Below are 24,543 nucleotides of genomic sequence, written 5' to 3' on the forward strand. Positions count from 1 at the left end.
AGGGTTCCTTTGGGCATTAAGGGGGAAAGGGCCCCCCAGGGAAGCCCCCCCCCCCGAGTCTGTGAAAGGTGGCACAGGCAAATATATTCACAGCGCCACGCCCTTCCCTGGCAGCAACCTGGCCACCCCTCTTCGGCCAGTTTGCCTTGGCCAGTGCGGAAAGCAGCCGCACCAGATGGCTGCCCTCTCTCCCCATCCGTGGCGCATCGGCTTCCTCCTCCGATGCGCCCTCTAAGCCAGGGGTGTCGAACTCGTTTGTTATGAGGGCCGGATCTGACATAAATGAGTGTCGGTATCCGTGGCGCTTCTCCACGCAAAATCACCAGTCTCTGGGTAGAATTTCTCAAGCTCGGAAACAACACCTCAGATTGAGGGGGCCGGGTGTTTCGGCACACACCGTACCTCACCTCCAGAAGGAAGGTCGACTGTTTGTCCTCTGTCATCCTTCCCGGTGTTTTCCGTTTCCTCTTTTTATTACAGGTTACATTCTATTACATTCATTCAAAACACCTTGTGTTCCCTCCAACCCGGCTTCAACTGCTCCCCGTGATACACGTGTTTTCCCTAACACCTTTTCTTGGTTGAGCCTTAATTCTGGAAAGCCCGGGGTGTACCTCGGACGAGCCTGCCTCCTCCAGCCCCTCGGTAATGACCTTGATACCATCGCCGCTCCAAGGTAAAGCCCCTCTGTTCTTGACCCGTGCCCGCCCTCCTTTGCCCAGCGTGCCCAGCGTCTCTGTAATAGGGACGTTCCCGTATCTCAGCTTGTTCCCACTGCTCTGGTCTCTCGAGTGCACCCCAAGGCTCGGCGCGAGACCCTGTCGGGCCGGGCCATGTGTGTCACAAAAGGTAATGCCAGGTAAGGTAAAGGTAAAGGTTCCCTTGCTCGTAAGCCAGTCGAGTCCGACTCTAGGGTTGCGGTGCTCATCTCCGTTTCAAAGCCGAAGAGCCAGCGCTGTCCGAAGACGTTTCCTCCCTCCCACTCTCTCCAGCAGCTTTAAAACTTAGAGCACAGGGTGACCTAGAGACCCTTCTCCTACCATTACCTACGCCCTCTGCCTGTCTGCTGTTTCCCCTTATGCTCAGCTCACTGTACCCAAACCCTTACCTCACTTTACACTCTAGTCTGCAGCTAGAGTGCTACACGTGTTTTCAGCTGGCCTGATTACACGCGCCTTCCCCATTTATATTTTCCTCCCCACCCTAATACCTCCTGCTGGAAGATTTAGGAGATGCGCATCGCCTGAGGTAAATATCGCCCACCAACGATACCCTGCTAATGCGACTGTCCTATCCCAAATCTCTCTGTTTTACTTAGTTCTTGTGTGTGTGTATGTAATTGTGTGCCTTGCGGAACGCTGTGACCTTCCCACTGAAGTGATACCTATTTATCTACTTGCAATTTCTTGCTTTCGAACTGCTAGGTTGGCAGGAGCTGGAACTAGAGACGGGAGCTCACTCCGTCATGCGGCACCCGGGTCTCGAACTGCTGAACTACCGACCTTCCACTGCCTGCAGTTCAGCGTCTTAACCACTTGAGCCACCGCAGCCCCAATGGCAGGTAGCGGAGGTATAAATTTTATAAAGGACACAAACACAAAGGGTTGTGGCTTTTTTTACTTAAAATAAAAACATGCTTAAAACATCAGCACTCTTGCAATATTTTGTTTATTTAGCAGTGTCTGATAACTGACATCTCTTGCTCTGAATCATTGCATCAAAATGTCTGTGCTGTTGCAATCTTGAGTAGGCACAGCAGCGGCAGAACTGGAAGAAGCAGCAGAAGACGGCCAGTTCCACTGCGGGCCTGATAGAAGCCCTCCAGGGGCCTGATCTGGCCCCCGGGCCACGTATTTGACACCCCTGCTCTAAGCTGTGGAGTCTTGTGAGCAAAAATTCTGCTTTGTGAGCTACTGGCATTAAAGTTGTGAGCGAGCGACTTGGCTGCTGTATCAATGAGTTTGCTCTGGAGCCCATCCTTCCTGAGCTAAGGCAAAAATGTGTGAGCCAGAGGCTAAAAAACTGTGAGCTGGCTCACATTAACTCAGCTTAGAGGGAACACCCGCAACAGGCTGCTGCCCACGACTCCACCCCCCCAGGTCTGCTGGAATTCGAACCCAACTCCTCAAGTTGCCACAGCTGCTCTCTGTCCTAGACGTCTTGCCTTCCTAGAGTGTTGCCCACACCAACTTTGCCCTGCTGGCCCATCCATCAGAAGAAGAAGAGAAGAGATTGGATTTATACCCCGCCCTTCACTACCCAAAGGTGTCTCAGAGCGGCTTACAAACTCCTTTCCCTTCCCCTCCCCACAACAGACATCCTGTGAGGGAAGTGGGGCTGAGAGAGCTCTTCACAGAGACTGCTCTTTTTCAAGAACAGCTCTTATCAGAACTACAGCTTGCCCAAGGTCATCCAGCCAGGTGCACATGGAGGAGTGGGGAATCAAACCCGGTTCTCCCAGATTACAGAAGGCGAAGAAGAGATTGGATTTATATCCCACCCTTCACTACCTGAAGGAGTCTCAGAGCGGCTTACAAACTCCTTTCCCTCCCCCTCCCCACAACAGACACCCTGTGAAGTAGGTGGGGCTGAGAGAGCTCTGACAGAAACAGCTCTTTTTCAAGGACAGCTCTTATCAGAGCTACGGCTTGCCCAAGGTCATCCAGCCAGGTGAGAGCGGAGGAGTGGGGAATCCAACCCAGTTCTCCCAGATTAGAGTCCGCGCACTTCACCACGACACCAAACTGGCTCACAACTCAGCCCCCCTTTGGGCAGAGTCCCCTCCTGCCGTGGCACCACCGCCTCCTTACCGGATGTAAGCCTCGGTGCTGCTGGCACCTCCGATCTGGTTGTCCGTCAGGTAGGTGTTGTGGGAGCTGGAGATGAAGTAATGGCAGAGGGGCTGCGTCATGTCTTGGTAGATGTCAGTGTGGGCTTGGTTGAGGACGCTTCCGGCTGAGGAGAGCAGGTACATCGTGAATCCGTCCAGCATCATGAGGTCGTGCTGCCTGGCTGTGGGACGGGAGCGACCGTGAGCGGAAGTAACCGGGAGTCTTCCAACCTGTCGCACTGCTAGGGAGCACTGAGCCCGTGCCACAGGTGGATATTTCAGGTATTTTCAGCTCAACAGCAGCTGAGAAAGCAAGACTCCCTCCATGTGCTGGCCTGACACTAACGGCCAGCTGGCTCCAACCCCTCCGAAACGCTTTCCTGCAGGCACAGATATAGCCTATACCCAATGAGCAGAGTTTGAGTCCAGCGGCCCCTTTAAGACCAACCATGTTTAAGTCTGGGTATCAGTTTTCACTTCTTCAGATCTTTCCCCATCCCCTTTATCTTTTACACAGCATGCATCGCATTGCAGTTGTTATTCTGCACTGTAAGCCGCCTTGAACACAATGAGGAAGAAGTGGCATATAAATGTATTCAGTACATAATAATAAAATAAACGAAGATGTGAGTCCAGCGGCACCTTTAAGATCAACCATGTTTAATCAGTTTTCATGGGCACGCACACTTCTTCAGATCTTTCCCCATCTCCTTTATCTCTTACACAGCATGCATCGCATTGCAGTTGTTATTCTGCACTGTAAGCCGCCTTGAACACAATGAGGAAGAAGTGGCATATAAATGTATTCAGTACGTAATAATAAAATAAACGAAGATGTTGCGGAAAGCAGGGCCCCGGGGCAAAATCCCCCCCCCACCCCTCCTCCCACGCAATGCCCCAAAACATGTGACACAGCCCCACCACACTTCCTGTTTCCTGCTGTACTGCCAAGGCCGCTCTTTGTGGAAGTGGGGAAGAGTGATGATGTCACAACAGCCAATGTTCCCTCTAAGCTGAGTTAGTGTGAGCTAGCTCACACTAACTCAGCTTAGAGGGAACACTGGTCACAACCCCCTGTCCTGTTCTGGGTGAGATGCCAGGCTTGCCATCTGACACCCAGCCAGTTTCACAGCTCTTTGGATTTGTGGGGAACTTGGGGAAAGAGCAGCAGTTAGGAAAACCCCGCGTACCGACTCTCCTACCCCTAAGCAGCTAGCAATGCTAAACCAGGCGCTCCCTAGCCGCAAGGCAGCGGATGACTTTATTGCTCCTGGGAAAGAATGTTCTGTGTGCAACCAGGGAGAACCTCCTGTGGGTCACATCTGAATCGGAATAACTTCAAAGCATTGGCAAAACAGCTGGTACCTTTCTCGTTCAGCTCGTACATCTGGATGATCTCCCGAGCCCGCTGCAAGCTCGCCTCCTCACCCTGGTCACGCAGGAATTCTCGCAGCTCCTCCGCGGACAGCACGCAGTCCTCACCCGAGTAGCCATGGAAGATCTCTTCCAGCTCAGGGCGTGCCATCAGACGCGTGCAGAACTCCTCGATCTCATGCTCCTCCAGGCGGTCGTTGTTCGATTTATCACACTCCTGAGGAAAGGAAGGAGGAAGGAATACCGAATGGAGACTCGCGCTAAGGGTGTACTGGGGGTGACACCGGACAGACACAGGGACTCCCCAGGATCCACAACGCTGCTTGTTAACAGAAGCCATGACAGATGACTGCCTATTTCCTGGGAAACTCTTCTCCAAGACCTCTGAGCTCAAGGGTCTCCAACGCGGTGTCTGTGGGTGCCAACACCTTTCCTGGTGCACGCCAAGTGTTTTGAGGAAGCGGGCAGGCAGGGCTCTTTTTGCAGAAAAAGCCCAGCAGGAACTCATTAGCATAATAAGGCATACCCAACAGCAGAAACTCATTAGCATATTAGGCCACACCCCTGATAGTACAGCTCATTAGCTTTTCCGTTTCTTTGTCCATCAACCCTTACTGCAAGGAGAGGGGAAGCCCATCTCTTCTCTCACCGCGGCTATTGAACTGACCTAGATCACAAGATGTAACTTTCCACCCAGCTATCTGGTCGATTGTGAGTAAATGATCTTCTGAATGCGTGTGAAGTTGAATAAAGATGATTTAAGCTCTACTCAGTAGTCGTGTGTTGACTCACACCTAGAGAGCGTTGGCTTAGCACAGCTCCCGCTGGACAGGAACAATAAAACTCCCATCTTTGCGCCTCTGAGCTCAGGAAATTACGCTTAATGAGCCAGTCAGAGGGAAGCTTCTGGGATCCCTAACTGTGCACTCCAATTCCCAGGGTGCAACTACTCTTAAAGGTACGTTAAAGCTGGCCGGGCTACTGCGCTTTATTTGGCTCCGGGGCAAACAGCCACGCCTCCCCCCTGTGTTATGTGGCCCGTGTGACCGGGACCTGTGTTGGTTTTCAATTTTGTAACCCGCCCGGCATCTCAGGGAGAAAACCAGATTGCAAGCAAAGGGAATAAATACGGACAGTGTGAGCAAAGCCCGGTGCCGGTGGAACTACCAGCAGCCTGCTCATCTTCCCCACTCTGAGGGGGCCAGCTGACACGCCTCCCCATGAAGTGGGAGGGAGGGAAGCCCGGCCCAACAGACCAGGTGGTCATCTGCTCTTCTTCCGCGGGGGCAGAGAAGGCAGGTCTGACGACCCAGGCAGTGCCACTGGGGCTGGGGGCATCACTAGGGACTTCTTTGCATACTTCCCCCCCCCACCACCACCCTCAGAGCCCTAGGCAACTGCCCGGGTCCCCCTGACTCTTTCATCAAGCCGTGGCTCTTTAAGCCAGTGCAATTCTGCTGCCCTTATTCAGAAAGTGGTGGCCAGAAATGTGTCCCAGAACGGCGATCACATCCAATGCTCCCTCTAAGCTGTGGAGTCTTGTGAGCAAAAATTGTACTTTGTGAGCTACTGGCATGAACGTGGTGAGCGAGGGATTTGGCTGCTGCATAAATTAGTAGGCTCTGGAGCCATCCTCCCTGAGCGAAGACAAAAAACCGCGAGCTGAGGGCTAAAAAACAGTGAGCTAGCTCAAACTAACACAGCTTAGAGGGAACACTGATCACATCTAAGGTGGCTTTTGGGAGTGAGTAAGAAACCGGAGTCCAGTCAGGGGTCATCTCCTGCGGGAGCGCACAGGAGCAGAGCTCCAGCAGTAAAGAGCCCAGGGGGCGGGCACATGCAATAAGCCCCACCCCCCTGCTCCCAGCAGCCCTCAGTCAGAGCAAGAAGCAGCCAGGTAAGTTGCAGAGCCCCCCCCAGCCTCCCAGTCCAAAACAGTCCAGTGGCACCTTTAAGACCAAGTTTTATTCAGGTACAAGCTCTCCCTCCTCTGTGAGGACAGATCTGCACATCCCCCCTCCCAATAGCTAGCAATCTGAAACAGTCCGGTGGAGCCTGAGTGGTGGGGGTTGCCTTCTGACACACTTCCGGTGATGTCAGGGGGTGCGACATATGCAAATGAGTTATGCCAATGAGTTATGCTAATGAGCTCCTGCACCTCTTTTTCTACGAAATGACCCCTGAGTCCAGTGGTACCTTAAAGACAAGACAAAATTTATTCCAGCATAAGCTTTCTGGAGACAAAGCTAGGGTTGCCAGATCCAGGTTGGGAAACTCCTGGAGATTTGTGGGCGGAGCCTGGGGAGGACAGGGGACTCTGTGGGGTACAATCCCACAGAGTCCCCCCCTCCAAAATAACCGTGTTCTCCAGGGGAACAGATCTCTGTAGTCTGGAGATTAGCTGTAATTCTGGGGGATCCCTACCTCAGAAGAGCAAACTGTTTAGAATGTTAGAGGCAAAAGCCAATCAAGTCGCATATGCAAACGACCTCTGTGTTCTGAGGCAAAGGCCAATGAGGCTGCATATGCAAATAACCTCTGTGTTCTGACTGGCTATGGGAGGGGAGAGGAAGAGCAAACTGTTTAGAATGTTAGAGGAAAAAGCCAATCGAGTCGCATATGCAAACGACCTCTGTGTTCTGAGGAAAAGGCCAATGAGGCTGCATATGCAAATAACCTCTGTGTTCTGACTGGTTATGGGGGGGGGGAGAAACAGCAAACTGTTTAGAATGTTGGAGGCAGGACTCAGGCAAAGCAGCCAGTGGATAGGGAGACCCTCTGAATGACAGATCAGAGAGCGAACTGATTTTGGAGCGTGTGGAATGTTCTAGAGAAGTGCCACCACCATTCGGCTTTTATTTATAAGGGAGATTCGTAGTATTTTTATCCCACCCTCCCCGCAAGCAGGCTCAGGGCGGCTTACATTACTTGGCACAGTGTACCAAGTGCATATAAAAGTCAAAACCATTTAAAACAAACAAACCGATTTACAATTAAAGTGCTCACAGTGTTATTAAGATGGCGTACCATATAAGGTGGCATCAAAGCACCCAGCTCAGCGGTCTCCCAGCATATCAAGCTAATATGGCTCACTTTCAATGACGGCCAGCCCAACGCCCCCGATGTTAATAGTGGACGTTGATGGTAGTGGTGGGCTGCTCCTAATTGAAGGCCAGGGGGAAGAGGTCCGGCTTACAGGCCCTGCGGAATTGCAGAAGCTCCCGCAGGGACCTGATCTCCTCCGGGAGCTCATTCCACCAGTAAGGAGCCGCCACAGAAAAGGCCCTGGCCCTGGTGGCAGCGAGCCTAGCCTCCTTGGGGCCTGGGATGACTAGTCGATGTTGGGACCTCGACCGTAGTGCTCTCTGGGGTATATATGGGGATAGGCGGTCCCTCAGGTATGTCGGACCCTGGCCATAGTGGAAGGTAAGCAGGACTAACGCTGCAGGGGAGATGGAGGATTTGTTCCAGGCAGGAAACCATGCAGGGGAAGGGGGTTACCTTGAAGAGTCTGTAGGCATAGATGTCATTCATGTCAATGTTGATCATGCGCAACATGTTTTTGATCTCCTTGAAGCTCATCTTGTTGTCCTTGTTCTTATCCGCTCGCTGCAGGATGTCATGAATCCAGGTAAAAACTGATGTAAGGAAATGGCAAAGGAACTGGGAGGCAGTTACTACAAGGGAATCCTTTAACTCCCGGGCACAATGGATACTGAATGGTCATTATTAGGGAACGATTGCACAGCCCTGCTCAACCTGAGCCGTTACGCAGCTCAGAGCGAAGATCTTACAAGAAGACTGTGACTAGCAAATCAGGCAGATGATGATGTACACTAAATCCAACTGAATCCCACTCAAATCTGCTAATCCTTCTTAGGGTAAGGCAACATAGCCCTGGCATCACATGGTTATTTCTGAGGGATGTGAGGGAAACAGAAGTGAATGTTCAAACAAGAACAAGAGGGAATTAGATAAGTGTATGGAGCAGAGGTCCATCCGTGGCTATTAGCCACAAGGTATAGAGAGTAATTCTCGGTGTGGGGTGACTAATGCTCTATATTCTTGGTGCTTGGGGGGGGGGGGCAACAGTGGGAGGGCTTCTAGTGTCCTGGCCCCACTGCTGGACCTCCTGATGGCACCTGGTATTTTTGGCCACCGTGTGACACAGAGTGTTGGACTGGAAGTGTTATGTCTTTTAACTGTATTAAAAGCCATGTTGAGCTTGAGACCACAGTAAGGATTGTAAGCTGTCACAATTCTATTGGCTGTTGTATATAAGTACCCAATCAGAATGCAGAGCAATGTTCAGGAGGCAACAAATCTGATTAGTTGTTATCGTTGTAATCTCATTGGTCCTTAACTGTTCTAGGGCGTGGCTACTCCAGCCCGGGATAGTTTAAAAGGAGCCTTGCTCCACTGTATGTTGTTGTGTGGTCTCTGATTGTTCCTGTTACTTCAATAAAGCTGATTCACTGTTTACTTACGAGACGGCGTTGAGTTCCATACATAACAGGAAGGGTCATTGGCCTGATCCAACACTGGCTTCTTTTATGTTCTTATGGATAAATATATGGAGTAGAGGTCCCTCAGTGGCTATTAGCCACAAGGTATAGATAGGATCTCTCAGCCTAGGGCAAGAGATGCTCTGTCTTCTTGGTGCTTGGGGGGGGGGGGGCAACAGTAGGAGGGCTTCTAGTGTCCTAGTCCCACTGTTGGACCTCCTGATGGCACCTGGTGTTTTCGGCCACTGTGTGACAGTGTTGGACTGTAAGGGCCATTGGCCTGATCCAACACTGGCTTCTCTTATGTTCTTATGGATAAATATATGGAGCAGAGGTCTCTCAGTGGCTATTAGCCACAAGGTATAGACAGGAACTCTCGGTCTGGGGCAAGTGATGCTCTGTATTCTTGGTGCTTGGGGGGGGGGCAACAGTGGGAGGGCTTCTAGTGTCCTGGCCCCACTGCTGGACCCCCTGAGGGCACCTGCTATTTTTGGCCACTGTGTGACACAGAGTGTTGGACTGTAAGGGCCATTGGCCTGATCCAACACTGGCTTCTCTTATGTTCTTATGGATAAGTATATGGAGCAGAGGTCCTTCAGTGGCTATTAGCTCGGTCTGGGGCAAGTGATGCGCTGTATTCTTGGTGCTTGGGGGGGGGCAACAGTGGGAGGGCTTCTAGTGTCCTGGCCCCACTGGTGGACCCCCTGATGGCACCTGCTATTTTTGGCCACTGTGTGACACAGAATGTTGGACTGGATGGGCCACTGGCCTGATCCAGCACTGGCCTCTCTTATGTTCTTAACCATCTTGCTTTCTCTTTATTATCGACGAAGAAGGGGGTAGGAGGATGGACTCCAAAGTTCAGGGCGATAAGCCTGAATTTTTCCTCCTTTGGAACAAAGTTTGAGTCCAGCGGCACCTTTAAGACCAACCACATTTAAGCCTGGGTATAAGCTTTCGTGTGCACACGGGACTCAAGCGATGCCCTCGTGCCTCTGCCCAACACGGCTGCCCACCTGGATTCTTCTCCTTTGGGTTCTTTTTTTAATCTGATCTTTTTCGTGGCTGCTCACCCAAAGGGCCTCGCAGCGACCTACAACGTTAAAACCAAGAAGGTAAAACAACATAAAAACAAATAACAAATATAAAATATGAACATAAAATATTAAACTATTAAGGTATGCGGCTGTCACCATACCAGTATTAAAACACTCCAAACATGTGGTTACCTTCCAAAGTCCAATCTAAAGAATTCAGCCTTGCCTGCCCCTGCGGAAACTAAGCAAGTCCGGCAGGGCAGGGGTGTCATCCGGGAGTGCGTTCCACAGGGCAGGGGCCGCAACTGAGAAGGCCCTCCCCATAGTGACAGCTAAGCGAGCCATCCTGGGGCCAGGCACCTGCAAGAAGCCCCGAGACGATGGCCGAAGGGAGCCCAGGGGGTTGTAACGGGAGAGGCGGTCCCATAGGTGTGAGGGTCCCAGACCGTTAAGGGCTTACGAGTACAGCACAACTGATGCAGCCCAGTGATGCTTGGGCCGTCTCCAGTGTGCAGCCAATCCATGGTGCTGACCAGTGTTCCCTCTAAGCTGAGTTAGTGTGAGCTAGCTCACAGTTCTTTAGTTCCAGCTCACACATTTTTGTCTCAGCTCAGGAAGGGATGGCTCAAGAGCAAACTAATTTATGCAGTGGCCAAATTGCTCACTCACAGCTTTAATGCCAGGAGCTCACAAAGTACAATTTTTGCTCACAAGACTCCACAGCTTAGAGGGAGCATTGGTGCTGACAGGGATCCTTCTCCAAATGCAGTTTCAAAATGCAATTTTAAATCATTCCCTCCCAGCAATTCAGGAAACCCTTTCTCCCCTTCCTGTCCAAAACTGCACCCGACTGCTTCTAAGGAGCTCTCAGAGAGTTTCCTGGGATACAGAACACATACTTTGTGTGCAGGCTTCAGTCCCCGGAACGCCCACTTGCAAAATCATAGCACCATTTTCCGGACCTGAAACGGACGCGGGGAGCCCCTATTTGCCATGCTGGGAAAACTGACAAAGGCCGTGGTCACACACACACACTCAATCATCGGCTTTCAATCCACTTTCAATGCACTTTCCAACTGGATTTTGCTGGTTCACACTGTAAAAATCCAGTTGGAAAGTGCACTGAAAGCGGACTGAAAGCGGATGATTGAGTGTGTGTGATCACAGCCAAAAGGTAGCAGGTCCTGCAAAATTTATTTATTTATTATTATTTTCTATTTATATCCCACCTTTCCTGCACAGGTAGGCTCAAGGCGGCGTACAACAGGTTTCAATACAGTGAAACACAGATGCATAAATTGCAATACTATAAAGTTCACATAGCAAACAACCTCTCTGCTGAGATGCTTGGAGAGCAGCTACTGGTCAGATTAGATTTGTCTGGTCTAGATGGAAGATTGGTTTGAGGGCTGAGCGACATGATCCAGAGGCCCCCTGTGTGCCCTGCATCCCAGCAAACAGGTGTGTGTTGGGAGTTTCCAGCTGAAACTTAATTTGCAGGTGTGGGGGATCAGGACCACAGCACGCAGGGAGAAGGGCTGTAAGCCTCCCCGCCACCACACACACTTCAAATGTCCCTACGGAGCCACCACTTCACCCACTGGGGAAAGCAGCCCGTCAGTGCACACAGGTTTCCCCAACAGGACAAACGATAGTTCCCCAGGACCATTTCACGCGCACCCCACCACGGTGCAAAGGGGAAGGGATTAGTCCCCTCTCTCTGTGCCCTTCAGTTCCAATTTGAAACCTTCTAACCAGGGCTCTTTTTGTAGAAAAAGCCCAGCAGGAACTCATTAGCATAATAGGCCACACCCAACAGCAGGAACTCATTAGCATATTAGTCCACACCCCTGACAGCACAGCTCATTAGCAAATTAGGCCACATCCCCGTGTTACCAGAAGTGTGGTCATCCAGCCACACCCACCTTTTGCTTCTTATTCTGTTTACCTTGTTTGTTGTCAAAACCCAGGGACTTTTTTTGTAGCAGGAACTCTTTTGCATGTTAAGCCACACACCTCTAATGTAGCCAATCCTAATGAGTTTCTGCTGTCGGGTGTGGCCTGTTATGCTAATGAGTTCCTGCTGGGCGTGGCCAACTCGGGAGAACTCCGTTCCTGTGCGTTCCTGCCCCCAAAATAGCCCTGCTTCTAACACACATTTTTGAATCTAAGACATTTTCCGCAGGGATGGTTCTTCCCACGCCTGCACTTGCATTCTTCCACTGCTTTCCCACATTTCCATAGACATTTTTGCAGTCCCAGGCACAAAAACGCAGTTTCCCCCCTCTTGTGGCGCAGCATGGGAATTTCAGGAAACAGGCATGGCATTAACCCCGCGATCTGGCCGTGGCACCTATATTCATTGCTGGTGGGAGTGTCCCAAGGTCCAGGCCTTCTGGAGAGAAGTCAATGCCCAAATACTTTTAATTACAGGTTGCGCCCTCCAACTACAACCCTCCTTGTTCCTTTTGAATCATTGGAGCCATCCTGCCCCCAATAGGCTTATGAAAGAGTTGATAGAATTGTGTCTTGCGGCCGCTAGGAATGTTATTGCATTTCATTGGAAATCTAAGAAGACGCTGCTATTGAGCGACTGGTATCTGAAATTGTGGGACTTCTTTTTACAGGACAAAGTTTCCACTAGCATCCTACGATCTGAAAATCAACCCGTTCCTGACAATCTTCAAGAAAAATGGATGCCCCTCTTAGAAGCATCAGCAGCACATAAAATCGACACCTCCCTGTTTGCCCTGCATAAACACCAGGATTTGCTTTCTTACTTTTAACTGTTTTTTTAATATTTAATTAAAAAAATAAATAAAAAAATGTTTAAAAAGAAAAAAAGGAATTTCCGGAAACAGGGAAGTCTGATACTGTGGAGCAACAGGGGACAAACTGCATTTTTGCACCTGGGACTGCAAAAACACCTGCAGAAACGAGGGAAAGCAGCGGAGGAATCCAAGTGCAGGCGCGGGGAGAACCATCCCTGCGGAAAACGTCCTAAGTTTCAACTGAAAACTCCCAACAGACGACTTCTTGACAGACCACCCATGGACGGTCAGGGGAACGGTGCGTTGTGCAATTCCCCCTGGTTTTGTAAAGTAGCTTCCTGATGTACTCCGATCAGCGCTGTGCCCTCATTGGAAAGGATATTGCTCCAGCTTTTCCCGCTGGCTCATGGTTTCTGCTCTGGCCATTAGCTTGGTGAGGCCTCTCACCCATCGCTGAGCCTCCTCGGCAGTCTGGGCCGCGAGATCCAGGTTTTTCCGCTTGCCTCGGAAAACGATTGTGAAGCACTGGGGCTCGGGGAAAGAGCCGCCATATTTCCGCAGCCCCTCAGACTGGTAGCCTTCACGCACGCTTTCGATGTGCAAGATGGAGACTGCAAAAGAAGAGAGGAGAGCAATTGGGAAAGGGAGCTGGGGAATTCAGTCTCCCCTTCCCCCCCAAATTTGTAAGGCTTTCCAGGAGTGTATTGATGGATTCCTGGGTTTAGAGTTGTGTAGTTGAGCAGGAAAGTTGCTTCAGCCTCATGGGCTGTGGTCAGATGTGCCGTTTGGTGTGATCGGGAAGCGTTTCTATTAACTCCATTGGAATTTCACATGGAGTCACGTGATCGGAGCTGCGGTGGCTCAAGTGGTTAAGACGCTGAACTGCAGGCTGTGGAAGGTCGGTAGTTCAGCAGTTCGAGACCCGAGTGTGCCGCATGATGGAGTGAGCTCCCGTCTCTCGTTCCAGCTCCTGCCAACCTAGCAGTTCGAAAGCAAGAAATTGCAAGGAAATAAATAGGTACCGCTTCACTGGGAAGGTAACAGCGTTCCGTGCGCCTTGGTGTTTAGTCATGCCGGCCACATGACCACGGAAATGTCTTCGGACAGCGCTGGCTCCTCGGCTTTGAAACGGAGATGAGCACCGCAACCCTAGAGTCGGATTCGACTGGCTTTCGAGCAAGGGAACCTTTACCTTTACACGTGATCACACATCCCGTTTTGCTGCAGGCTCAGCCTGTCACCGCACGATCAGACAGCATGTTCTGGCGAGGGGTGTTTTTTTTGCTTTTTTTGCGCATGTGCATAAATGGGAAATCAAACCTCCATGCTGAGAGTCCTCCATGGAGTTTTCCATGGACCAATTATGCGGTTATGTGCATACCACTAAATGAGCAAAAAAAAAATTGGTGCCGAGTTCGGATGAACTGGGCAGACCATCCCTACAGCTTGAGAGCGTGCAAGCTGGGGGCCGCAACAGAGAAGGCACTGTGTACCAGCAGTTGTTGATTTTGCCCATTTGCAGGTTGGGACCTTAAACTGAGCCCAATATCTGATGGGTGGCCAGTGGAGTGACAGCAGAATGGAAGTCACACGCATGTTCCATCTACTCCCAATAATAGCTGAGCTGCGGCATTCTGCACTAATCCGAATTGATTTCGAGGGGAGTCCAACGTACGTTGCATTCCTGTTGTCTAGTCTGTATCTGTGTGTCAGCGTGGCATGGATCCAGGTGGACAGATCAGCCGTATCAAGATAAGGGGCCATTTTTAGAGCTAGGCTGCATTGGAAGAATGCCTTTTTTACGGCTGCATTCACTTGCTTCTCCAGCAATACCGTTGGGTCCAGTATAATCCTGAGGCTCTTCACTGAGTCGGGAAAGGTCAGCTGAACCCCATCAAAAGTGGGGAGCCTCATGTCCTTCATGCCCATGCCCTTTTCCCAGCAAGAATTACTTCCGTCTTTCCAGGATTTAGTTTCAGTTTGTTTACTCTCAGCTATTTAACCACAGCAGCCAGGCAGTGATTCAGGACCTCTACCACATCACCCGGGGATTTGAATAAGGAGATCTATCTATCTATCTATCTATCTATCTATCTATCTATCTATCTATCTACCTACCTACCTACCTACCTACCATCCAGTTTGGTGTAGGGGTTAAGTGCGCGGACTCTAATCTGAGAGAACCGGATTTGATTCCCCACTCCTCCACTTGCACCTGGCTGGATGACCTTGGGCAACCCCTAGTTCTGATAAGAGCTGTCCTTGAAAAAGCCGTTTCTGTCAAGAGCTCTCTCAGCCCCACCGACCTCACAGGGTGTCTGTTGTGGGGAGGGGAAGGGAAAGGAGTTTGTAAGCCGCTCTGAGACACCTTTGGGTAGTGAAGGGCCGGGTATAAATCCAATCTCTTCTTCTTCTAATCTGGGAGAACCGGGTTTGATTCCCCACTCCTCCACTTGCACCTGGCTGGATGACCTTTGCCAGCCATAGTTCTGACAAGAGCTGTCCTTAAGAAAGAGCAGTTTCTGTCAGAGCTCTCTCAGCCCCACCTACCTCACAGGGTGTCTGTTGTGGGGAGGGGAAGGGAAAGGAGTTTGTAAGCCGCTCTGAGACACCTTTGGGCAGTGAAGGGTGGGGGAACAATCCAACCTCTTCTCTCTTCTTCTTCTTCTTCTTCTATCTATCTATTTATCTATCTATCCATCTGTATCATCTGCATATTGATGACAGCCAACCCCCAAACTACAAATGATTTGGCCTAAGGGCTTTACGTAACGATTGAAGAGCATGGGGAATAGGATTGGGACTACACTGATGGTAACTGGTTGGCAGAAGAGACGAGTGTAGGAAAAGCAGAGGTGCCATGGAGTCGGGAGGCGACAGCGAGGAGGAAGGGAAATGAAGGGGAGAAAGTATACACAGGATGAACCTAACGTAAGGCTTAAGGGCAGAATGTGCTTTTTTCCAGTGTAATGTAGAAGTTACGGTGTTAGACTAGGCCTAGCAAGACCCGGATTCAAGTTCCCATTCACCCATGAAACTCAGTGAGGGACTTTCGGCCTGGTCATTTGCTCTCACGGGGTTGTTATGAGGATAAAATGGAGATGGGGAGAAACTGTGTGTGCTGCCCTGAGCTTCTTGGCATAAAGGGGATGAGGTAAATAGATAATCTAGCACTTTCTAAAAGCGTTTCCCAAGTTGCTACACGATGTTCCCTCTAAGCTGAGTTAGTGTGAGCTAGCTCACGGCTTTTGAGCCTCTGGCTCACACATTTTTGTCTTCGCTCAGGAAGGGATGGCTCCAGAGCAAACCAATTTATGCAGTAGCCAAATTGCTTACTCACAACTTTAATGCCGGTAGCTCACAAAGTAGAATTTTTGCTCACAAGACTCCACAGCTTAGAGGGAACTGTCCAACTTTGATTCAGGTGGGTAGCCGTGTTGGTCTGAAGCAACAGAACAAAGTTTGAGTCCCGCGTGGCACCTTGAAGACCAACCATGTTTTATTCTGGGTATAAGCATTTGCGTGCATGCACACTTTGTCAGATAGTGTGCATGCACACGAAAGCTTATACCCAGAAGTAAACTTGGTTGGTCTTCAAGGTGCCATTGGACTCAAACATTGTCCAACTTTGAGTGCATCTTCCAAAACAAGCTCCCAATTGCTATCATTTTTTCAGTACCAAAACCACATTTTAGAATACCAAAACTACTACGAAAAGAATGAACCCAGCCTTCAACTTTAAAAGCAAAACAAACCACTAGACATGCATGCGTGTGCAACTTGAAAGTGGGAAACTGAGAATAGCAACTACTTAAAAGGTACACATTGTCTCTGCATTCTTCTCATGGGGGGGGGGCCCCAGCAGGCCGTGGACCCGCCATTATCAGACTTGGCTGATTTATAGCCCCACCCCCAAGTGAGTTAATTTGTACATCAGCTTAGCCAGGCCATACTTACTCTGCTCAGTGAGCTCATGACAGAGGCAACATTTGAACTCGCAGCTTTCCCGGTTCACTGCTGATGTGCTATACCTGCCTCTCTACCCCTCGAGCCTGTCGGGCTTGCGTGAACAAGGAATTTCTCGTCCTCCCTTGACCCAAGAATCAACTTTCAAGCCCTTGCGGTTCAGAATTATCCAAGGCTCCCAGGGCAGGGCGTGGCTTTGTTTTCCCCAGACATTTTTTCTCTGCCGAGGCAGTGGGGTTACTTGGCACAGCCTTGGCCGGAATGGAATTTGAACATTAACTATCTTGCTTTGGGACAGGGTGTGGAAGAGGAATTTGCAAGCACCCCACAGCGCTTGAAGGATTTTGGATGCCCTTCTCTTGTTCTGGCCTTGGAAGGGGAGTAGCTGGGCGGGAATGGTTCACATATAAGAACATAAGAGACGCCAAAGTTGGGTCAGGCCAGTGGCCTATCCAGTCCAACACTCTGTCACACAGTGGCCAAAAATACCAGGGGCCGTCAGGAGGTCCAGCAGTGGGGCCAGGACACCAGAAGCCCTCCCACTGTTGACCTGCCCAAGCACCAAGAAGACAGAGCATCACTTGCCCCAGACCGAGAGTTCCTATCTATACCTTGTGGCTAATAGCCACGGATGGACTTCTGCTCCATATGCTTATCTAATTCCCTCTTGACGCTGTCCATGCTTGTAGCCGCTGCCGCCTCCTGTGGCAGTGAATCATGCGGCAGCAGTGTAAAGTATCTTTAATTGTTTTTTGCAGTGGAAAGAGATAGCCTTATGACCGCTGGGTGTTAAATGCTGAGAGGGATGCTCTGTGCTCAGGGCCGGCTCGAGGTGTTTCTGCGCCCTAGGCGAGGCTGCCTTGTGGCACAGATGCCAACCTCCCGGTGGGGCCTGGAGACCTCTGGAGCCAGCCACCCTTTTGCTGCTGCCACCACCGCCTCCCCCCCCCCGTCGCTGCCACCAAAACGGGGGAGGAGGGGGGAGGCACAGCTTGGCGCCCCATTCAGGGTCCGGCACCCTAGGCGAATGCCTAGTTCGCCTAGTGGGTGAGCCGGCCCTGTCTGTGCTTCTCCAGGGAAGGGCCCGCCTTCTTGTGAGCCTCTTCTAAAACTCAGCAAAAAAATGAAACCAAACGGGCCTGGTCAGAGAGTGGGAGGGCACATGCCTGTGCTGCCTTTCAAACCACTAAAGGACTAAGCCCGGAGAGATTCAGGTTTTAAATGTTACTCTGCCGTGGAGCTCTCAGCTTTTCCTGCCTCACAGCATCATTGTGCCGATAAAACAGGAGAGAACATGGATGCAATCGGAAGCTTTTTGGAGGAAGGACATGATCGACGGCAAGAGCAGGATTGTGTCTCTCATTATCTATCATGATATCGGCACTGTCCAATAGGACAGCAACAGTGGTGCCAGCCGGGGCGGAGAGAAGCACATATGACAAGCATGTGACGGTTCCAAGCGCGTGGTCTTCTCCCCCACAGAAGCAGGGGTCATTTCCTGCAGGAGCGCACAGGAGCGGCGCTCCGGCAGTAAGGAGCCCAGGGGGCGGGCACATGCAACAAGCCCCACCCCCTGCTCCCAGCAGCCCTCAGTCAGAGAAAGAAGCAGCCAGGTAAGCTGCAGAGCCCCCCCCCCTCCGGGGGCCCCGGTCCAAAACAGTCCAGTGGCACCTTTAAGACCAAGTTTTATTTGGGTACAAGCTCTCCCTCCTCTGCGAGGACAGATCTGCACGTTCCCCCCCACCCTCCCATAGCCAGCAATCCAAAACAGTCCAGTGGAGCCTGAGCGGTGGGTGTTGCCTTCTGACACACTTCGAATTATGTCAGGGGGTGTGGCACATGCAAATGAGTCATGCGAATGAGCTCCGGCACCTCTTTTTCTACGAAATGACCCCTGCACAGAAGTATCATCTCTGAATGCCCAGCATGAAAATGATGCTCAGAGCTAAAGTTGCCAGCTTGGGATTGGGAAGCACCTAGAGATTACCTCAGCAGAGCATAATGCCGCAGAGCCCACCCTCCAAAGCAGCCATTTTCTACAAGGGAACTGATCTTGGTCGTCTGGAGATCAAATGTAATGCCAGAAGATCTCCAGGTGCCACCTGGTGGTTGGCAACCCTACTCAGAAACCGTTTTGCACCCGTCCCTGCCCGTGCCGTGCATCCTTGTGTGTGCTCTGCCACCTTCTGCATTCCAAAATACTCCATCCGCTGACCAGGGGTCATTTCATAGAAAAAGAGGTACAGGAGCTCATTAGCATAACTCATTAGCAAAACTTATTTGCATATGCCAGACCCCCTGACATCACCAGAAGTGTGTCAGAAGGCAACACCCACTGCTCAGACTCCACTGGACTGTTTTGGATTGCTACCTATTGGGGGCGGGGGAGAAGAAGAAGAAGAGATTGGATTTATACCCCGCCCTTCACTTGGAGTCTCAGAGCGGCTTACAAACTCCTTTCCCTTCCCCTCCCCACAACAGACACCCTGTGAGGTGGGTGGGGCTGAGAGAACTCTGACACAAACTGCTCTTTCAGGAACAACTGTGCCAGAGCTTGTGACTGACCCAAGGTCACATCAGCAGGTGCAAGTGGAGGAGTGGGGAATCAAACCCGGTTCTCCCAGATTAGAGTCCGCACACTTAACCACTACACCAAACTGGGAACGTGCAGATCTGTCCTCGCAGAGGAGGGAGAGCTTTTACCTGAATAAAACTTGGTCTTAAAGGTGCCACTGGACTGTTTTGGGTCGGGGGGCTGGCGGGGCTTTGCAGCTTACCTGGCTGCTTCTTGCTCTGACTGAGGGCTTCTGGAAGCAGGGGGTGGGGCTTGTTGCATGTGCCCGCCCCCTGGGCTCTTTACTGCCGGAGCTCCACTCCTGTGCGCTCCAGCGGGAAATGACCCCTGCCGCTGAAATGTCAACCCTCTTCCTCTGGAGCCTTGCCAGATACGGCAGGATTTTACGGAATTTCTTCCATTTTAAATCGTCGCATCGTGTCCTATTTCTACAACAACGAGAGATTTTAGTAGAATCGCTTGTGAAAGTTGAGCCAAATGCTGGAGGGGGTTTTTTGTTTTGTTTTTTAATATTTCACGTCTGGCTGACTCCAAACAAAGTGGCATTTGGGGCTGTAGCGATGGACTGGCGGAGGGTGCCCTCAACGACAGCTTGGCGCAGATGACCTAATAATGCCAGTTTTGTGTTGAATAACTAATCCCCGGCGAGACAAAGTCCAGCTTGGCGGGGCTGGGTGTCAGCGAGGCGTGGGGGTTAAGACTGGCAGACTCTGATCTGGAGAATTGGGTTTTCAGGTCCCCATTCCTCCACGTGAAGCCTGCTGGGGGTACTTGGGCCAGTCACAGTTCTCTCAGAACTCGCTCAGCCCCACCTACCTCACAGGGTGTCTGGGATGGGGAGGGCTTACACCCAGAACAAAACTTTGTTGGCCTCAAAGGTGCCACTGGACTCAGACTTGGTTCTCACATCTGTTTGCGAACTCTTCTATTTGTATGCTGCTTTATTCCAATCTTCACTATACTTCTCACTCAGTTACTTACTCGTCTGGCAACCGACCCCCCCAATATGTAAGGCTTGAGGAAGTCTGTTCCCGTGTATCTGAAGAAGTGTGCATGCACACAAAAGCTTATACCCAGAATAAAACTTCGCTGGCCTTACAGGTGCCAGAGTGGACTCAGACGTTGCTCTAGAGAGACTTACTGTCAGGGTCTTTAGTCAGGTCACACAACACATGGAGCCCGCGGCCTCACAGGCCGTTGCGGCGGGACTGGCGCGGCTAGTGCCGGGTTCCCCGCAAATGCCGGGAGGTGGACGGGCCATGGGAAACAGTCCCGGAGCCACGCGCATCCCCAACCCCCTCCCTCAACGACGGCCAAAACGCAGAGGGAACTCGGAGGAGACGAGGCCGAAGGAGCGGTCCAGCACGGACAACGCTCCTCTGCCTACAGGGGGGCGGGCCCGGTTGAAAGACAGAGGTCATTGGAGGTCCCCTGCCTTGCCCCTCACCCTCAGACTGGAAAGGACAGCGAGCGGCAGTCATGGTGTCCAAGACAGAAGTGGGCACTCCCCTGCATGCATAACTCCAAGCTAGAGGCAGGGGGATTTAAAGAGAGGCGGGACAAAAAGGGGAAACATTAAGAGATTGGAGAATGCGGTGATGGGCGGCTGGATGAAGCTATGGGCTCTGGAAGAGCTTGAGGAGTGTGTCCGTAAGGGAGGGGAGGAGAAAGATAAAAGGAAGGAAACGGAAAAGTGCCGGGAGGTGTTCAGAAATAATCGCACATCCAAGGCAGAGAGAGGGTGGAATAGCGATTGATCTGAGAAAGGAGTCTGGAGTGTGACGCAACACCCAGACCTTTCACATCTGAGGGGCTTGTTTCCTTCTGCGATATCTCCTCAAAATGGCGACAGGAGTTACAGGGCTCGGGGACAACCCTGAGCACGACAAGAAGATAACTGTTTATTGGTGCATCCAGTACTAGAGACACGTATACAGCTTGTGTCAGGAATGGCCACCTATACAAGGGCCCCTTATACTAGAATCAAACATCCCCCCCGGTAAGTATAAGCCAATGGATACATCACACACGGGCGGGGAAAGCAAAAAGCCGTTACCTTTCCCAGGCGAGTCAAACTGCAGCTGGAGCATCTACAAGGTCAAGCGTAAGATAGCAAACGGTGGGTGAGCCAGGGAGAGCTGAGACAGAAAATGGGAAGGCACCCCTCCACGTTCCAGACTTATGACGGGGCTACCTGACACTTACAGACGTGTTTAGAGTGGGCCCTTTTGAAGCGGGTCTCGAACCAGATGGTCATCCCATCTTCCTGAAGGCGGTGAAGCCGCTGCTTCTGCTGCTGGCGGCCCTTGATCTTCCAGAGGAGGGACCCTTTCAGGAGCACCTTGATGTCTTCGTCATCTGTTAGGCCTGCAAGGGGGGGGGGGAGGAAAGGGATGAAATCAGGGCATCACGCGCAGTCCACGCGCAGCTTGGATAAACAGCACAGGGAGACCTTTTTGGCCAGTTTTGCACCCTCCTGGGGGACTGCCACCTGTCCCCGTCGCCCCGGGTGCCGCTGCCCCGTGTCGGATTTCCTTGGGAGGAAAGCGATGGCGAACCTAAACAGCATGATAGAAAGTAGAGACATCCCCCTGCCAACAAATGTCCGCATGGTCAAAGCAATGGTATTCCCAGTAGTCATGTATGGCTGTGAGAGTTGGACTGTAAGGAAGGCCAAGCGCCGAAGAACAGATTCTTTTGCACTACGGTGCTGGAGAAGATTCTTGAGAGTCCCTTGGACTGCAAGGAGATCAAACCAGTCAATCCTAAAAGAAATCAACCCTGACTGTCCCCTGGAAGGCCAGATAATGAAACTGAAGCTCAAATACTTTGGCCACCCAATGAGAAGGGAGCACTCACTGGAGAAGACCCTGATGCTGGGAAAGACTGAAGGTCAAAGAAGACGGGGACGGCAAAGGATGAGATGGTCAGACAGTGTCATAGATGCAACGGACATGTAATTGAGCAAACTTCAGAGGATGGCGGAAGACAGGAAGGCCTGGCGTCATCTGGTCCATGGGGTCGCGAAGAGTCGGACTCGACTGTGCGACTGAACAACAACAACAACCCCGCCCTGAGCCGGTCCGCAGGATGGGCGGGATATAAATGCAAATAAATAAATAAATACTGGCGCCCTTGCCCCCCACCCCTGCTCCTCCAGGGCCTCCAGCAGCCTCCTCCTTTTTTTCTGGTAAACATTTTTATTGGTGTTTAGTACATTATGTTCAAATGCTTTACATCTTCAGGTTTTCAGCATGTGAGTCCTCTACACATTACATTCTACCCATTTTCTTACTCTTGTCCATCTTTACATAAGAACATAAAAGATGCCAATGTTGGATCAGGCCAAAGGCCCATCCAGTCCAACACTCTGTGTCACACAGTGGCCAGAAATACCAGGGGCCATCAGGAGGTCCACCAGTGGGGCCAGGACACTAGAAGCCATCTTTGATTAAATATCTTATCATCTGTCCCATGCAATTGTGCATGTATCTTATCTATTTCCGCAGCTTCCAACATTTTTAAGGCAATTTCTTCTCGAGTTGGCATTCTATCTGTCTTCCAATATTTTGCTAACAAAATCCAAGAATTGTTAAGCAGCCTCCTCCTTGACCTCCTGGCTCGCCTCCCTTATATCCCCCTCCCTAACCCAGCCCCACCCATTGTCCATCCCCTGCCATCTCTTTCTTTCCCTCTTTCCTTTTCTCTCCTTCCTTCCTTCCTGCACAGATCTGCACATCCCCTTCATAGCTAGCAATCCAAAACAGTCCAGTGGCACCTTTAAGGCCAAGTTTTATTCAGGTACAAGCTCTCCGTCCTCTGCGAGGACAGATCTGCGTGTTCCAACCCCCCCCCCCATAGCTAGCAAACCAAAACAGTTCAGTGGCACCTTTAAGGCCAAGTTTTATTCAGGTACAAGCTCTCCGTCCTCTGCGAGGACAGATCTGCGTGTTCCAACCCCCCCCCCCATAGCTAGCAAACCAAAACAGTTCAGTGGCACCTTTAAGGCCAAGTTTTATTCAGGTACAAGCTCTCCGTCCTCTGCGAGGACAGATTTGCGTGTTCCACACACACACACCCATAGCTAGCAAACCAAAACAGTTCAGTGGCACCTTTAAGACCAAGTTTTATTCAGGTACAAGCTCTCCCGCCTCTGTGAGGGCAGATCTGCATGTTCCCCCCTTCCATAGCTAGCAATCCAAAACAGTCCAGTGGCACCTTTAAGACCAAGTTTTATTCAGGTACAAGCTCTCCCTCCTCTGTGAGGATAGATCTGCGTGTTCCACCCCACTCCCCTAATAGCTAGCAATCCAAAACAGTCCAGTGGAGCCTGAGCGGTGAGTGTTGCCTTCCAACACACTTCCGGTGATGTCAGCGGGGTTGACATATGCCAATAAGCTATGCTAATAAGCTATGCGAATGAGCTCCTGCACCTCTTTTTCTATGAAATGACCCCTGCCTCTGAGTATGTCATTCCCAGCAAATATGTACCGCCAGATTCCCCCTCTCCAGATTAAGATAGTTCTAGATCCCACCCCCTTTTGCCGAATTTCCACTTGGATTCTGGTGGGTGGCCGTGTTGGTCTGAAACAGTAGAACAACGTTTGGGTACAGCGGCACCGTCAAGACCGACAAAGTTTTATTCAAGGTGTGAGCTTTCGTGTGAATGCACACTTCCTCAGATACACTGAAATGGACGTTACCCGTCCATACAGACACATACATACGTAATGCCAGGCCTGCAGAATTGGTGGTCTACCAGACCAAACGCAAACACCCGTCAGGCCTTCATAGGTCTGCGACGGCCTCCCAGAGGAGGACAAAGAAACCCAGTGAACTTCTGCAATTCTAACCAGGTGGGAGATACTGTTCGTTATATTTGACACTGTCCTCACTATGGGCTCATTCGAAATAAACGGTTGAATCAGTTCCTTACACATTTTTTCTGGTTCAGAGGAGGAATGTATTAAATTTCTGTTGGCTGATGCTTTCCCAGATGTTACCCTTAAGGTGGCTACCTTTATTTCCCCGTCATCAAACATGAGGAAGAAATTAATCTCGGCTGCTCCTACAAGAGTTTTAGCCAACCTCAATGCTCCCTCTAAGCTGTGGAGTCTTCTGAGCAAAAATTCTTCTTTGTGAGCTACCGGCATTAAAGTTGTGAGCGAGCGATTTGGCGACTGCATATATTTGTTTGCTGTGGAGCCATCCTTCCTGAGCGAAGACAAAAATGTGTGAGCTGGAGGCTAAAAAACTGTGAGCTAGCTCACACTAACTCAGCTTAGAGGGAACACGTGATATCTACGTTTTAGCGCTCAAGTTCTTTTATTGTATCCATTATTACTATATCTTTTTTAAAACTCTGTTTATTTTGCTATGCTGGGATGTTTAATTCTCTGCCTCAGAGGTCATTTCAGGGGGGAACGCAGGGGAACACAGTTCCCCCGGGTGAGGTACGGGGGGCGGGGCACATGACGAAGCCCCG

At 50.9% G+C, this 24,543-nt stretch overlaps 1 protein-coding gene across 1 annotated transcript in view; it reads right to left on the reverse strand.

Moving 5' to 3' along the window:
* The window catches only part of PLCD3 (phospholipase C delta 3), a 76,561-nt gene that overhangs the window by 28,757 nt on the left and 23,261 nt on the right, over positions 1-24,543 (reverse strand). The window contains exons 2-6 of the mRNA XM_015423347.1: positions 21,264-21,425; positions 12,900-13,128; positions 7,706-7,835; positions 4,196-4,421; positions 2,811-3,012 (exon numbers count right to left, since the gene is read on the reverse strand). Coding sequence (XP_015278833.1) covers positions 2,811-3,012; positions 4,196-4,421; positions 7,706-7,835; positions 12,900-13,128; positions 21,264-21,425 — 949 coding nt within the window. The remainder of the gene's footprint in view (positions 1-2,810; positions 3,013-4,195; positions 4,422-7,705; positions 7,836-12,899; positions 13,129-21,263; positions 21,426-24,543) is intronic.

Source organism: Gekko japonicus, unplaced genomic scaffold, assembly GCF_001447785.1.
Source record: "Gekko japonicus isolate JY-2015 unplaced genomic scaffold, Gekko_japonicus_V1.1 scaffold1434, whole genome shotgun sequence".
In the NCBI taxonomy this organism is placed as follows: domain Eukaryota; kingdom Metazoa; phylum Chordata; class Lepidosauria; order Squamata; family Gekkonidae; genus Gekko; species Gekko japonicus.